General features: G+C 49.4%; 1 protein-coding gene across 1 annotated transcript in view; it reads left to right on the forward strand.

The window, feature by feature from the left end:
• Nucleotides 1-13,449, forward strand: part of CDYL2 (chromodomain Y like 2) — a 161,906-nt gene that overhangs the window by 129,840 nt on the left and 18,617 nt on the right. The window contains exon 3 of the mRNA XM_043435235.1: nt 5,849-6,066. Within this exon, the coding sequence (XP_043291170.1) occupies nt 5,849-6,066 (218 nt within the window). The remainder of the gene's footprint in view (nt 1-5,848; nt 6,067-13,449) is intronic.

Here is a 13,449-nt window from a genome sequence, read left to right on the forward strand (position 1 = left end):
GGCTTTGTTGTCGCTGTTCTGTCTTTCGTGGAGGACATCACGCCGTCCCCTGGTTTCCAACCCCCGGGTGCATCCTCCCACCTCATGTGGGAGACGTGAGTCCTGCTGCCCCTATGTCCCCTTCCTGCCCGTCTCTCCCGGCGCCCACCCCCATGGCGAGCTTTGTGTTGGTCTCTGCCTCTCACACAGAGATGATCATCTTGTTTGTGAGCCCAGTTTTGTATCCATCACTTCTGCATGTCTGGAGCAGAGGGGCTGTGTGAGAGGGAGATTCTGTGGGGCCTTCTTAGTGGGAAATACTCCTTTGTACTTGGAAGGAAGGAACATGAGAAGGCTTGAAGGGAATGGAAGGAAAGAACCCAGCCTGATCATCCTGAGAGGCAGGGATGGCATCTCCCGTTCCATGTGTGGAAAGTGGAGGTGCAGCGGGAATAGTGAACCCCCAGCCTTGCAGCCTGAGAGGAGGGGTGTGGGCTTTGAAGGCTGGTCCATTGCTGGGTTTCACTCTGGCTTTCGGCCTCATCAGGTGGTCAGCCCCTCTCGCCTTGGAACGCCCCATCTCTCCTGGACCCATGTCCTGGGCTTGGAGGCAGCATGTGGGGCTGGGAGCAGGAGACCTGGGGCTACACGGACTCAGTTTTGGAGTGACTTGGCGTCCTTCAGCTAACGTTTCTGAAAGTGCCTGGAATGAGCCACACACTTGCTAATCCCATGTTGGTTCCTTAATTAAATTAACACGAAAACAACCCTCAAAAACAGGTACCACTGACGCCAGCTTATAACGAAGGAGACACCACTGGGAGAGCTCATGGGCTTCAAGCTTCTCCCGATGAGCAGACACAGTGCTGGGATTCCCATGCTGTCTGGCTGCAAAGCCCCGAACTTCCCTGCTTCCGGCGTATTCTGTTCCCTGGGGTACCTTCCCCGCCAGCCTCCCCTGTCTCTCTGGAGGCATGGTGCCCCAGAAGGGTAGCAGCTTTGAGAGCAGCTCTGTGGGAGGGCGGAGTGGGGCTCAGAAAGGTGACTTAATGCTACTGTATGTGAGTGAATCCAGGCCCTCACGGAGGCTTCCTGCCTTCCTTGACCCAGAGATGGTGTGTCCTCCAAGTTAGCATTCGTGATGCAAGCCCTGTGTCCTGGTAGATAATAGATATATGGGTCTGTTTTCTTATATAGTTTTATGGATTATTTGGTCAGACAGTCCCTTAGGGGCCGCTTCCCCTTATGCTTTAACAGAAAGACCATGGGCTCCTTCACCGAGAACCCCCAGTATTCTTTATCACATCACCCTATCTTTTCCCATTTATCATTATTTTAATGATTGCTCTATTTGTTTCCTTTCTATCTCCCACCCTCTGGGAGGGCATGAAGCACGCTCTGGGAGGGCATGGGCCTTATTTCTCTGATTTTTGTTGGACCTCCAACATCTAGTGTGACGGCTGACCCATAGGAGGTGATAACTCATTAGATTCTGAATGAATGAAGAAAAGGAGGGGCAGTTGCCTCTAATCCTGGCTCTGCCATTTAAAACCTTTGTGGCTTCCCGCAAGCGCCTCACTTCTCCTCATCTGCAAAATGGACTAAGAAGGGCAGATTTGTAGGACTGCTGAGCAATTTACAGGCAGCTTATAGAGCTGCTCAGAAAAGGTAACCCTCAGGTCCTCCTCCTTGATGTAAAGGAAACCAGCACCTTGACTTGGTTGCAGGGCAGGAGAGGTGGTCAGACCTCTGCCAGCCCCAGGGAAAACACTGCCGTTGCGGAGCCCTGAGCCTCTGACTTCTCACGGGCGAGCTGGGTGGCCGCCGCTGAGAGCAGCTCCCGTGATGCGCTAACCTCTGCCAGCAGGTCCCCGGCACGCATCTGCCGGCTCCAATTAGGAAGGCTTTCTCAGGAGCTGGAGGTTTTGAGGTTGACCCTGAAGAAAGCTCCCTTTCCATGAGCCTTTTAATTAAATGCTCACGCTTGCTTTCCGGAGTTCATTGAATCGTTTACCTGCATCGTGGTGTTTGACAAAGCCCTGTCACTTTGGGTAATGGAAAGGGACAAGATGAGGAGGCTTCTCAGAGGCTGTCTGATGACATGGGGGCTGGTGCTTCTGTGCCCTTTTGGGGCTGGGCGCTCATCTCGGTGGGGTAGGAGAGGGCTCCAGCACAGCATTTCCTGGTCTCTGCCTTTGGCTTGCTTCTTGTGATTCCAAGGCCCACCCCCACCCCCGTGCTCATTGAGAATCTGAGTCCACCTTGACAGTTGTCCTGAGCCTGGTTCTCACAGTCCGGTCCCTCGGGCAGGGGCCACAGCCTGGGGTGCGCCCAGCTGGCTGGTTGAACCTTCTCCAGGTGATCCAGGGGTCTGCTCAAGTGTAAGAACCACTGGTCTAGGGACTCAAAAACCCGTCTGAATGTCAGAATCACCTGGGGTATAGTTTTCTTTTTTTAAAAGACCCAGAGGGATGGGATGGGGAGGGAGGCAGGAAGGGGGATCGGGATGGGGAACACATGTAAATCCATGGCTGATTCATGCCAATGTGTGGCAAAAACCACTACAATATTGTAAAGTAATTAGCCTCCAACTAATAAAAATAAATGAAAATAAATAAATAAAAAAGTAAGTTTACCCAGAAACAAACAAACAAACAAAAGTTAATTTTAATGTGTTCTTTAAAGGAAACTTTATTTTCTAAATAGTTTTAGATTTCCAGGAAATTTGGAAAGAAAATACAGAGAGTTCCTATGTATACCCTGTACTCAGCCTCTCCTGTTTTTATGACATCTTAAACTAGCATGGTCCATGTGTTACAGTCAATGAACTGCTAATCCATATAGTATTATTAACTAAAATCCATACCTTATCCTACTATCTATCCCACGATCCCATCCAGGATCCCACATCACATTTAGTTGTCATGTCTCCTTAGGATCCTCTGCCCTAAGACAGTTTCTCTGATTTTCTTGGGTTTTGATGACCTTCACAGTCTTGCAGTACAATGATTAGGTATTTTATAGAATGCCCGTCAACTGGGATTTGTCTGTGTGTTTCTCATGATTAGACTGGGGTTGTAGGTTTCTGAGAGGAAGCCCCCAGAGGTCCAGCGCCTTCTCCCTCACATTATGTCAGGAGTGCACGCCACGCCCTGACTTATCCCTGTCGTGTTGGTCTTGATCACGTGGCAGACGGGGCTTTGGCTTCTCCATCTGCCCCAGCCAGGTTTCTCCACTGTTCCTCTTCCCTGACTATGCCCCTTCCCCCACTTTCTACACCATTTGCAAGGTGTGAAGCTCACCCTTAAAGAAGCTATGTTCTGCCTCCTTGAGAGCAGAGCATCTGCGTTAACTATTGGGAATTCTTCTCCATGGAAGATTTATTTCTTGTTCTTGTTGTTCTGTCACTAAGTTGTGTCTGACTCTTTGCAGCCTCATGGACTGCAGCACACCAGGCTTCCCTGTCCTTCACTATCTCCTGAAGTTTGCTCAGATTCATGTCTCTTATCTCCCGTTTATCCAGTCATTTGATTATATCAGTCTAGACTCATGGATATTTATTTTTTACTTTCAATTATAACACAGTATGTACTTTTAATACTTTAATTGCTCAAATTCTTGCATCTTTGGCCATTGAGAGCTCTTTCAGTCGACTCCTATGTCCTTTTGACAGGTGTTATCATTGTGAAGATTGTTATTTGTTTTGGTTTTGGTTTTACTACTCTCTTCCTTTCAGTCTCTGCAAGCTTATCTTGCATGTTTCCTGCCCCAGTCCTGGAATCACCTATTTCTCCAGAGAGCCCCTGTTCCTTTTATTGAGAATGGTTATCAGAAACCAAGACCTGGGCTCCTGGGGTGCCCACTGCTATTGGGATGCCAGACTCTGGGCCTTCTCAGCCAACAGAGCGAGGAAATACATGTGTGTATACTAACCTGCATAGACACGCTTATCTAGGAATATTTCTGTATGTAACCATCTGTACCTGTGTTAGGTTCATACTGATGTCTTCAGGGCTCATCCATCACCACATGGATCATTTTGGCTCCTTCCCTTTGCTTCTCTGCAAACTCCCACTCAAACAGAGAAACCTTCCACTCCCACTTGCCATCTATTTACATAATTGTTCAGCTCCAGCATCCATGTCTGATGTCAGAATTCTGAGCTCCTACTTACCTCCACTTACCTCCGCGGGCTTCTCGGGTGAAAGTGAAAGTGAAGTCGCTCAGTCGTGTCCAGCTCTTTGCGACCCCGTGGACTGTAGCCCACAGGCCCCTCCGTCCATGGGATTCTCCAGGCTAGAATACTGGAGTGGATTGCCATTCCCTCCTCAGGGGATGTTCCCAACTCAGGGATTGAACCCAGGTCTCCTCCACTCCATCTGAGCCACCAGGGAAGCCCAGTGGGTCTGTGGTAAGAAATCTGCCTGCAGGGCAGAAGGTTGCAGGTTCTATCCCTAGGTCAGGAAGATCCCCTGAAGAAGGAGGTGGCAACCCACTCCAGTATTCTTGCCTGGGAAATCCCATGGACAGAGGAGCCTGTGGGCTACAGTCCACGGGGTGGCAAAGAGTCAGACATGACCTAGTGACTAAGCAACAACAACAATTTACCTCTGTAGGAATCAGCTTTATCAACTGGACTACAGTGCTTCCATGCAGGTTATTTTTAGTTTGACAGACTCCACTCATTCCTAAAATTACTTCGGTCAGGACCTTTCCCCCATCCCCCTTCAGGGAGGTGGTTTCATACGCTTGTCATACAGTTAGATTGTTTTTATCACATTCTGCGTCCCATCCTTGGATGGACATGAATCTGAGCACACTCCAGGAGTTACTGAAGGACAGGGAAGCCTGGCGTGTTGCAGTTCATTGGGTCGCAAAGAGTTGGACACGACTTAGCGACCGAAGAACGACCACAAAGGTGTCTATGCTGTAAAGTTCCTCAGGTTTCAGCACATGTTCGTGGTCTCATGTTCGCCATCATGATATCTTGCGGAGTGGTTTCACTGTCCTAAAAAAGTCCCTACATTTCACCAGTTGAGCCCCCCTCTTACTCCACCTGAACCCCTGGCCACCAACGATCTTTTTACTTTTTCTATGCTTTTGCCTTTTCTGAGATGTCATGTAATTGGAATCATACAACGTGTCTCACCTTTTCAGATTGGCTTGTTTCACTTAGTGATGTGCATTTAAGAGTCATTCATGCATTTTTGTGGCTTGATAGTGGACTTCTTTTTATGCCAAATAATATTCTACTGTGTGAATGAACCAGAGTTTGTTTATCCATTCACCTAGTAAAGGGCATATTGAAAGTGAAAGTCGTTCAGTCCTGTTTGACTCTTTGTGACCCCTTGGGCTATACAGTCCTTGGAGTTCTCCAGGCCAGAATACTGGAGTGGGTAGCCTTTTCCTTCTCCAGGGCATCTTCCCAACCCAGGGATTGAACCTAGGTCTTCCGCATTGCGGGCGGATTCTTTACCAGCTGAGCCACAAGGGAAGCCCAAGGGCATATTGGTTGCTTCCCAATTTTTGAGTAAATTTTGAGTAAAGCTGCAGTATTTTTGGCTTGCAGTTTGCCTTATTTGGGGACCATTCCTGGATCTGTCGTTGCTGAAGGCATCCAGGCAGAACCCGGGCACTCACAGGTGGATGTGTGGGAGAGGGAATCAAGGATCGCTCAGGGTCCTTCACAGAGAGCCCTCTTTGTGCTCTCCCGTGTTGGGAGCTATAGCCTTTCACCACCCGGAGCAGAGGCTGCCCGGAGGCCCCAGCCGCATCCCAGCCTTTCCGTGGAGTCTGAGAGCTCTCCCGCCTCGCTGCGGTGTGACTGTCCCGCGGTCAGCCTCTCACCCTGTGTGTTTGATTTTGGAAGGCTCTGCTCTGACCAACGGAGGCCTCGGCCTGCACAGCCCGGTGAAGCGGAAGCTGGAAGCCGAGAAGGACTACGTCTTCGACAAGAGGCTCAGGTACAGCGTCCGCCAGAACGAGAGCAACTGTCGGTTTCGGGACATCGTCGTGCGGAAGGAAGAGGGCTTCACGCACATCCTGCTGTCCAGCCAGACCTCGGACAACAACGCGCTGACCCCCGAGGTGAGCGGGGCGGGGCGGGGGTGAGGCTGGCTCTCTGGGCCCTCTGACAACAACGCGCTGACCCCCGAAGTGAGAGGGGCGGGACGCGGGGGGCGGGGGGCGGTGCTGGCTCTCTGGGCCCTCCACACCCAGGCAGACTGGACCTGCGGACCCGATTTGCTGATCTCACCACGTACGTCATCTGTCTGATCTTTATGATCCGTGACTACAGTATCCCATTTTGAAGATGAAGACCCTGGGAAACAGAGAGATTCAGTAAACTGATCGTGGTCACAAAATTAATCAGTATTAGCCCCAGAAACCAAACATCACATCTTGGGCTTCTCCAGCAAAACTGCATGGTAGTCCGCATGTCTGATACAGATGGAATTATAGTCACTCAGCTCACTTACAGTTTTTTTAAACTGACATATAATCCACATACCATAAACTTTATCCTTTTAAAATGTACAGTTCAGTGGTATTTAGTGTATTCACAAAGTTCTGTGACGATCAGCGCTAATTCCAGAACATTTCCATCACCCCTAAAGGAAACCCTGTGCCCTTTAGCAGTCACCCCATTCTCTCTTCCCACGTCCCTGGCAACCACTAACCTCCTTCCTGTCTCTATGGATTTGCCTCTTCTGGGTATTTCATAGATGCAGAAATTGTGCAATACATGGCCTTCCATGGCTGGTTTATTTTACTCAGCCCAGTGTTTGAGGGGTTTGTCCCTGTGGCAGCATGATCAGTGCCTCATCCCTCTTCTGTGTGCGGGTAGGCCACACTTTGTCTATTAGTTCTCCAGTTGAGGGACATTTGGGTTGGCTCCACTTTTGGCGAAGACTTCCCTGGTGGCTCAGTGGTAAAGAATCTGCCTGCAATGGAGGAGACCTGGGTTCGATCCCTGGGTTGGGAAGATCCTCTGGAGCAGGAAATGGCAACCCACTCCAGTATTCTTGCCTGGAGAATCCCATGGACAGAGGAGCCTGCGGGGCTACACCCCACAGGGTCCCAACGAGTTGGACACACCTGAGCGACTAACACTTGCACTTTCCACTTTTGACTATCTTGCATAATATTGCTATGAACATTTGTGTATATGTTTTTGTGTGAACATAAGGTTTTCTTGGTTATATTCCTAATTATGGAATTGCTGGGTCATAAAGAGCCAATTCATTGGAACAGACCCTCTTACTGGGAATGATTGAAGGCAGAAGGAGAAGGGGATGGCAGAGGATGAGATGGTTGGATGGCATCACCGACTCAATGGACGTGAGTTTGAGGAAATTCTGGGAGACAGAGAAGGACAGGGAAGCCTGGTGTGCCGCAGGCCATGGGGTCACAAAGAGTCAGACGCAGCTGAGTGACTGAGCAACAGTAACAACGGTAGCTGCATATTTGACCTTATGAGGAACTGCCAAACTATTTTCCCCAGGGGTTGCACCATTTTACATCCCCAACAGTGGTATATGATGGTCCCCATTCTTCTGCTTCCTCACCAGCACTTGTTATTGTCTTTTTTTTTAATTCCAGCCATTTTAGTGGGCTTGAGGCACTGTCTCACTGTGGTTCTGGTCTGCATTTTCCTAATGATGGATAATGTTGGGCATCTTCTCTGGTGCCTGTTGGCCATTTGTCTATCTTCTTCAGAGAGGTGTCTGTCCAAATCCTTTGCCTATTTTTAAAATTGGGAATTTTTTATAGTTGAGTTTTAAGCATTGTCTATGTGTTCTGAATATCAGACCGTTGTCAGAGCTATGTTTTGAAAATACTGCCATTCTGAGTTGTCTTTTTCCTTTCTAGATAGCATTCTTTGACATTTCAATTCAAAAGTTTTTGACGTCCAGTTTATCTTTTTTCTCTGTGACTTTCTTTTTTTCTTTCTGACTGTGGCTCATGGCTTGTGGGATCCTAGTTCCCCAAGCAGGGATTGAGCACCAAGCCCTAACCCCTGGATTGCCAGGGAATTCCCTCTCTATTACTTTTTGAAATGTTAATTCTGCTTACATCGAGATGAATGGAACAGTGAAGCAGGGAATACATAATGCATTTACATAGACAACACCATTCATAACAGGGGGCACGTAGCAGATGGCAGGGAAGAGATTGTAGACAGTGCCAGTGTGAGAAGACTCGCATCCGAGCAGTCTTCTCCTGCGGGACCGACCCGGGAAGGGCATAGAGTGGCAGGTGACCAAGACGGCCACAGTGCTCGCAGGGCTGTGCACACTTCCTGTGTCCTACTTGCCCCATTTCATCCCACCTTCTGGTGTAGGGTTATTACCGTTCACGTCTTCCAGATGAGACAGCGTAGGCCTGGAGAGCGGAACAGGGCTGGGGTCGCACAGCTTCAGAGGGCAGGGCCGTCAGCCCAGCGCCTGGCCGTTGCAGACAGCTCACTGCAGACCCCCGTTCCCATTCCCATGGTACCTGCACTCCCGTGTCCGCAGCAGCAATGCAGACCTGGAGGGTGAGCCACGGGACGGCTTTGGGGTGGGGGGACGCAGTCAGGGAGCGGCTGTGTCGCTGGTGACCCGCCCAGACGGGAGGTGCAGATGGCCTGGCACTGCCCGGCGTGTCCAGTGCTCTCAGGGGGCCCGGGCGTGGGTGGAATGGAAATTCTGTGTCCTTGAACTTCCTATAATCACAAGTGTTCCCTGTGTGCTCTGGATCCCAGGCCCTTGTCAGAGCTCTGATTTGAAAATACTGCCGTTCTGTGGGTTGTCTTTTTCTTTTCTAGATAGCACTCTTTGATATTCAATTCAAAATTCTTTGAAGTCCAATTTATCTTTTTTTCTGTATTACATTTTTTCCCTTGTCACTGTGATTTACACAGAACTGTGGTTCTTTTTGGGGACCGTGGGGAAGACGGGCAGGAATGTTTGTCAGCCTGTGAAGGAAGGGAGTGGCCAGGGCCTGCGGAGTTAGGGGGCTGCTGGTGACCCATCGCCCCTCTTCTAGGCATGGGTGTTTGGGGGCGCCCCCTCCTCCACCTTCAGCAGAACCACCTCTAGGCTCTCGGCTGTGTAGACCTCTGCAGAGGTCTCAGAGTCCAGGGCCTGTGGTTGACCCCAAAGGCCGCCATTCACGTGTTGATACACCTGGAAACCTTGTTATTTTAAGCTCCTCACAAAACATTCGCAAGAGACCAATTCTTCTCAGATTTTTTCTACTTCACTACTTTTAAAAAGAGTGCTTGAAAAAGGCACGGCGTTTTCCTTTGATAAACCGAATAGATGTGGAGCCTCCCAGTTCATCCTCTCCCTTCGCAGCCGCTCTGGGTATTAACTGTTGCCTTCTCATCACAGAAGTGTGTGGCACCCGACTGATTTAGGGCTCCCGGGTTCTCACCTCCTGAGACTCGGGTTTGCTTGATTAGCGAGGTTTACTCCTAATTGGTGTCTGTCGGTAACAGAACAGGAGGAAGATGGAGAAACAATTATTGACCTGGTGTTTTCAGCTCTCCCGGCAACCAGAGTGGATTGACGCCGTGGATAAATTGGCTAACTGGGTAGAGGAGCGCGAAAGGATGTGACATGGTGTTAGCGAAGGAACACAGCTCCCCTGGCGGCGCTCGTGGTGAAGAACCCACCTGCCAGTGTAGGAGATGGAAGATCCAGGTGTTCGATTCCTGGGTTGGGAAGATGCCTTGGAGGAGGGCATGGCAACCCCCTCCAGTATTCTTGCCTGGAAACTCCCATGGTTAGAGGAGCCTGGTGAGCTATGGTCCATGGGGTCACAGTGAGTCAGACACAACTGAGCCACTTAACACGCACAGAGTTAGCACAGGAGCCCTGCCCCCTCCTGGCAGAACTGGAATCAGATCCAGCCTCCACCACTTTTCCTTTTCTGCTGCCTTGGGATTACTTTGCCTCTCTGAGTGTTCTCATTTATAGGAATCATCCAATGTATTCCCTGTGGGATTTAGAGATAATGTCTGCAAAAGAGGCTCTCAGAGTCCCTGACACCTAGGAAGCGTTCAGTGAATGTTCCTATTGTTGTTAAGATGAAACAGAAGTGTTACAGTGGCCACCAGCAGACCCAGCCCTGCTTGTTCAGGGAGAGACTGGAAGGAGGCCTCTTTCAGGGTCACAACTGAATTCTTTTTCTAGTTGTGTATGTGACGTTGGCGGGATTGGCCCCATGGGCAGAAATTCATACATTACTGGGTGTATTAACTGGATTCTCAGGTTAGCAGGTGTGTTGTCATATTTCTGCTTGTCTGGAATATAGCAAAGAGCCAGGAAAATAATGGAAATGCCCCTGCAGGAAAGAGTCGGCAAAATAGATGGTCCAAAGTCTTGGGGATTAAAAACTCATCCACTTTTCTCCTTAGGAGAGGACCTCAGGTCCTCACTGTGTTTCTGGGGTTTTCTTTGTAGCTCCCAGTCTCAGTCCATGGACCACCACCCTCCATGGGGGCACCCAGATACACCTCTGGGGTGTATCTGCCATGTCCACACCATCCTCAAGCCAGTCATATGTTTCTTTCTATTTCCATCATAACTCTGAGTGTCCAGACTACTAGCCATGTTGTCTGCACGATTGTATCAGTAATAACCTACCAACAAGGCTGCCCGCTTTCGTGTTTCCTGCCCTGTTATCTGTTCTTCAGAAGGCAGAGTGATCTGCTGGAAATGCAAATATGATCACGTCACCCCTCACACACACATACTGTTACATACTTCAAACACATCAGTGGCTCTTCCAGTCTTACCTGGAGACTTGGCTGGGGAAGCTGCACTTCCACGCTCCTCCTCGTGACTGTTGGCAGGTCCTAGGTCCCCAGTGGCCAAAGGCATCTGTTTCTTGCCGTTGGCTTCCCACCGTGGACTATGGCATAGCATCTCCCTAGGGCTGCTCACAGTGTGGCAGCTTGCTTTCCCCCAGACTGAGAGCTCCAAGAAAGAGAGAGAGCAAAAGAGGACGACTGAGGGGATTTCCTGGCTTAGGGACCCAGTGCTTTCACTACCAGGGCCCAGGTTCGATCCCTGGTTGGGGAACTAAGATACTGAAAGCCTTGGATTATGGCCAGGAAAAAAAAAAAAAAAAGAAGAGGATGGCTGAGACAGTTTAGTCATCCTGTATCTTAATCACCTCTTGAAAGGAACAGCCCATGACTTTACCAAATTCTCTTAGAAGTGAGTCACTAGGGACTGCATGCAGGTGTGAATACCATCTACCTTAGAGGCTGCCTGTCCCAGGGATTTAAGTCAAGGAGAGGGCAGGATAAAGGAAGGATGCACACACTCTGCCAGGGAGTTGGTAGAAGTGTCACAGGAGGGGTTTAAAGCACTTGGGGTGTCAGGAGGAGGAGGTGGCATTTTGTCGGGAACATTTGAGAAGGCCTTCACGAGGGTGGTCTCAGTAGATACGGGCCCTGGGCGACTGGATTCAGCAGGTAGAGATGAAGGCGAGTGAGGGACCCTGGTCTGCTCCCTTTGAATACCCGCTTTTCATGGATTTGGTTATCTGGTTCCAGCCCTTGGCAGCTCAGAAGGTAGAGGCAGAAGAGGAGGGGTGTGTTTTCCCACAGGAGCAGGCGGTGGCCGTTACATGGAGAGCAGAGCAGTTGGTATCAAGAAGGGACCCAGGACTTCCCCGTGCACAGTGGTCCGGCACCGTTCGTTAGCAGAGGTGTGCCCGGGAGCCTCTGAGGGGCCTGCTGCATCACAGGCTAGCACGTGACGTGGAGAGGTGGTGACGTGTGTGCGGTGTACTCTGTTTTAGAAGGCACAGGGGCGTGTAAGAATTTTAGAACCACGCTTCAGTTACATTGTATGACTGCCAAGGGGTCCTTCAGGAAGGAGGAAGCTCAGCCTTCCATCCAAATTGGATTATCAACACGAGAAAGGCCAAGGCAAAGCACACTAACTAGATATATACGTTTTCATTTTTATTTATTTTTTGGGCCACACCTTAAGGCAGGTGGGAGCTTAGTTTCCCTGATCTGGGATTGAAGGATTGAAACTGCACCCCCTGCATTGAAAGTGCAGAGTCTTAACCACTAGACCACCAGGGAAGTCCCCAAGATATGTACACTTTAAAAATTAAAAACGTAGTTTGTTCTTTCATCACATGAACAAAACACGAACCTGCTTTCCATGTAACTCATAGAGGAGGTGGCCATTTTGTCCGATTTTGTTTCCACTAGCTGACAAGCACGCGGGCCCTCAGGTGGGGAGTCACGTGAAGAATTACAACTCACGTCCCCAGATCAGGGTTTTCTTTTCTTTGCCTCTCGGAGAAGCAGAGCTCATCTATAGGTGAGAGCGTGTCTATTTCTGGAGGCAGATGGATTAAAGGACCCGCACGATAGTGGCCTGTTAGCTTTTCTGATGTTGTATATGAATGTCTGTGGCTTATCCCTGTTAGAATGGAAAGCACTTCTCCCGTCCTTCTCGTGGAGCTCAAGCCCCAAGAGCTCTGATTCAGACTGATGTCTCGGCGTGTGTTTTTCCCCCCACGATTCACCCATTTATTTAAGTCACCCTACAGTGTGCAATAGTGGACGAGAAGGGAGGTGAGATTTGTATCCTGGTTCTGCCTCCTGCTGGTGACCTTGAACCCCTGACTTTGTTTTTCTGAGTCTTCCTTGCTTCATCTGCAAGATTGAGATACCATACTCGCCCTCACTGAAGTTTTGTTTCAGGTAAAATATTATGTGGAAATTCATGGATGCAATCCTGGCACCGCTATGCTTAATAAAAGGGCATGGTCACTTAAAGTACAATCTAAAAAACAGTGGTCTCGTAAAGTGTCCCCACTGTACCCTACGATTCTGCCTTTTGAATATTTAATAACAATCGTTCAAAAGCCTATTCCTTTCCTGTCTCTCCTATTGGGCTCTCAGCTCCACTCAGGCAAGTACATGCCTTGTTTTCTCTTTTCATGCACTTTCTGCACTTACTTTTCCTGCTTCCCTAACTTCTGTTGGATTGAGTGAGCTTTTTTTATTTTACACCCACCCCCATCCATTCTTTGTAACTCATGTACTTTTGAGACGTTTTCCTTAAGTTGTGTCCACATGAAAGGGAAAAAGTTAAAGTGTTAGTTGCTCAGTGATATCTGACTCTTTGCAACCCCGCCAGGCTCCTCTATCCATGGAACTCCCCAGGCAAGAACACTAGAGTGGGTAGCCTATTCCCTTCTCCATGAGATCTCCCCGACCCAGGGGTTGAACCCGGGACTCCTATATTGCAGGTGGATTCTTTACCATCTGAGTTCTCAGGGAAGCCCATTATGTACACATAGTGAAGCCTAAATGTGATAGTCACCTCTGCACCATTCCCAGACACACAGCCTCGGCATGCCCCACCTCTGGCCTTCTCACCCTGTATTATTGCCTAAAACTATAGTTCTACCTTGTGCAAACCCCAGCCTTCAGTCAGCCTCTATCAG

The sequence above is a fragment of the Cervus canadensis genome, chromosome 18 (assembly GCF_019320065.1).
Source record: "Cervus canadensis isolate Bull #8, Minnesota chromosome 18, ASM1932006v1, whole genome shotgun sequence".
Taxonomy (NCBI): domain Eukaryota; kingdom Metazoa; phylum Chordata; class Mammalia; order Artiodactyla; family Cervidae; genus Cervus; species Cervus canadensis.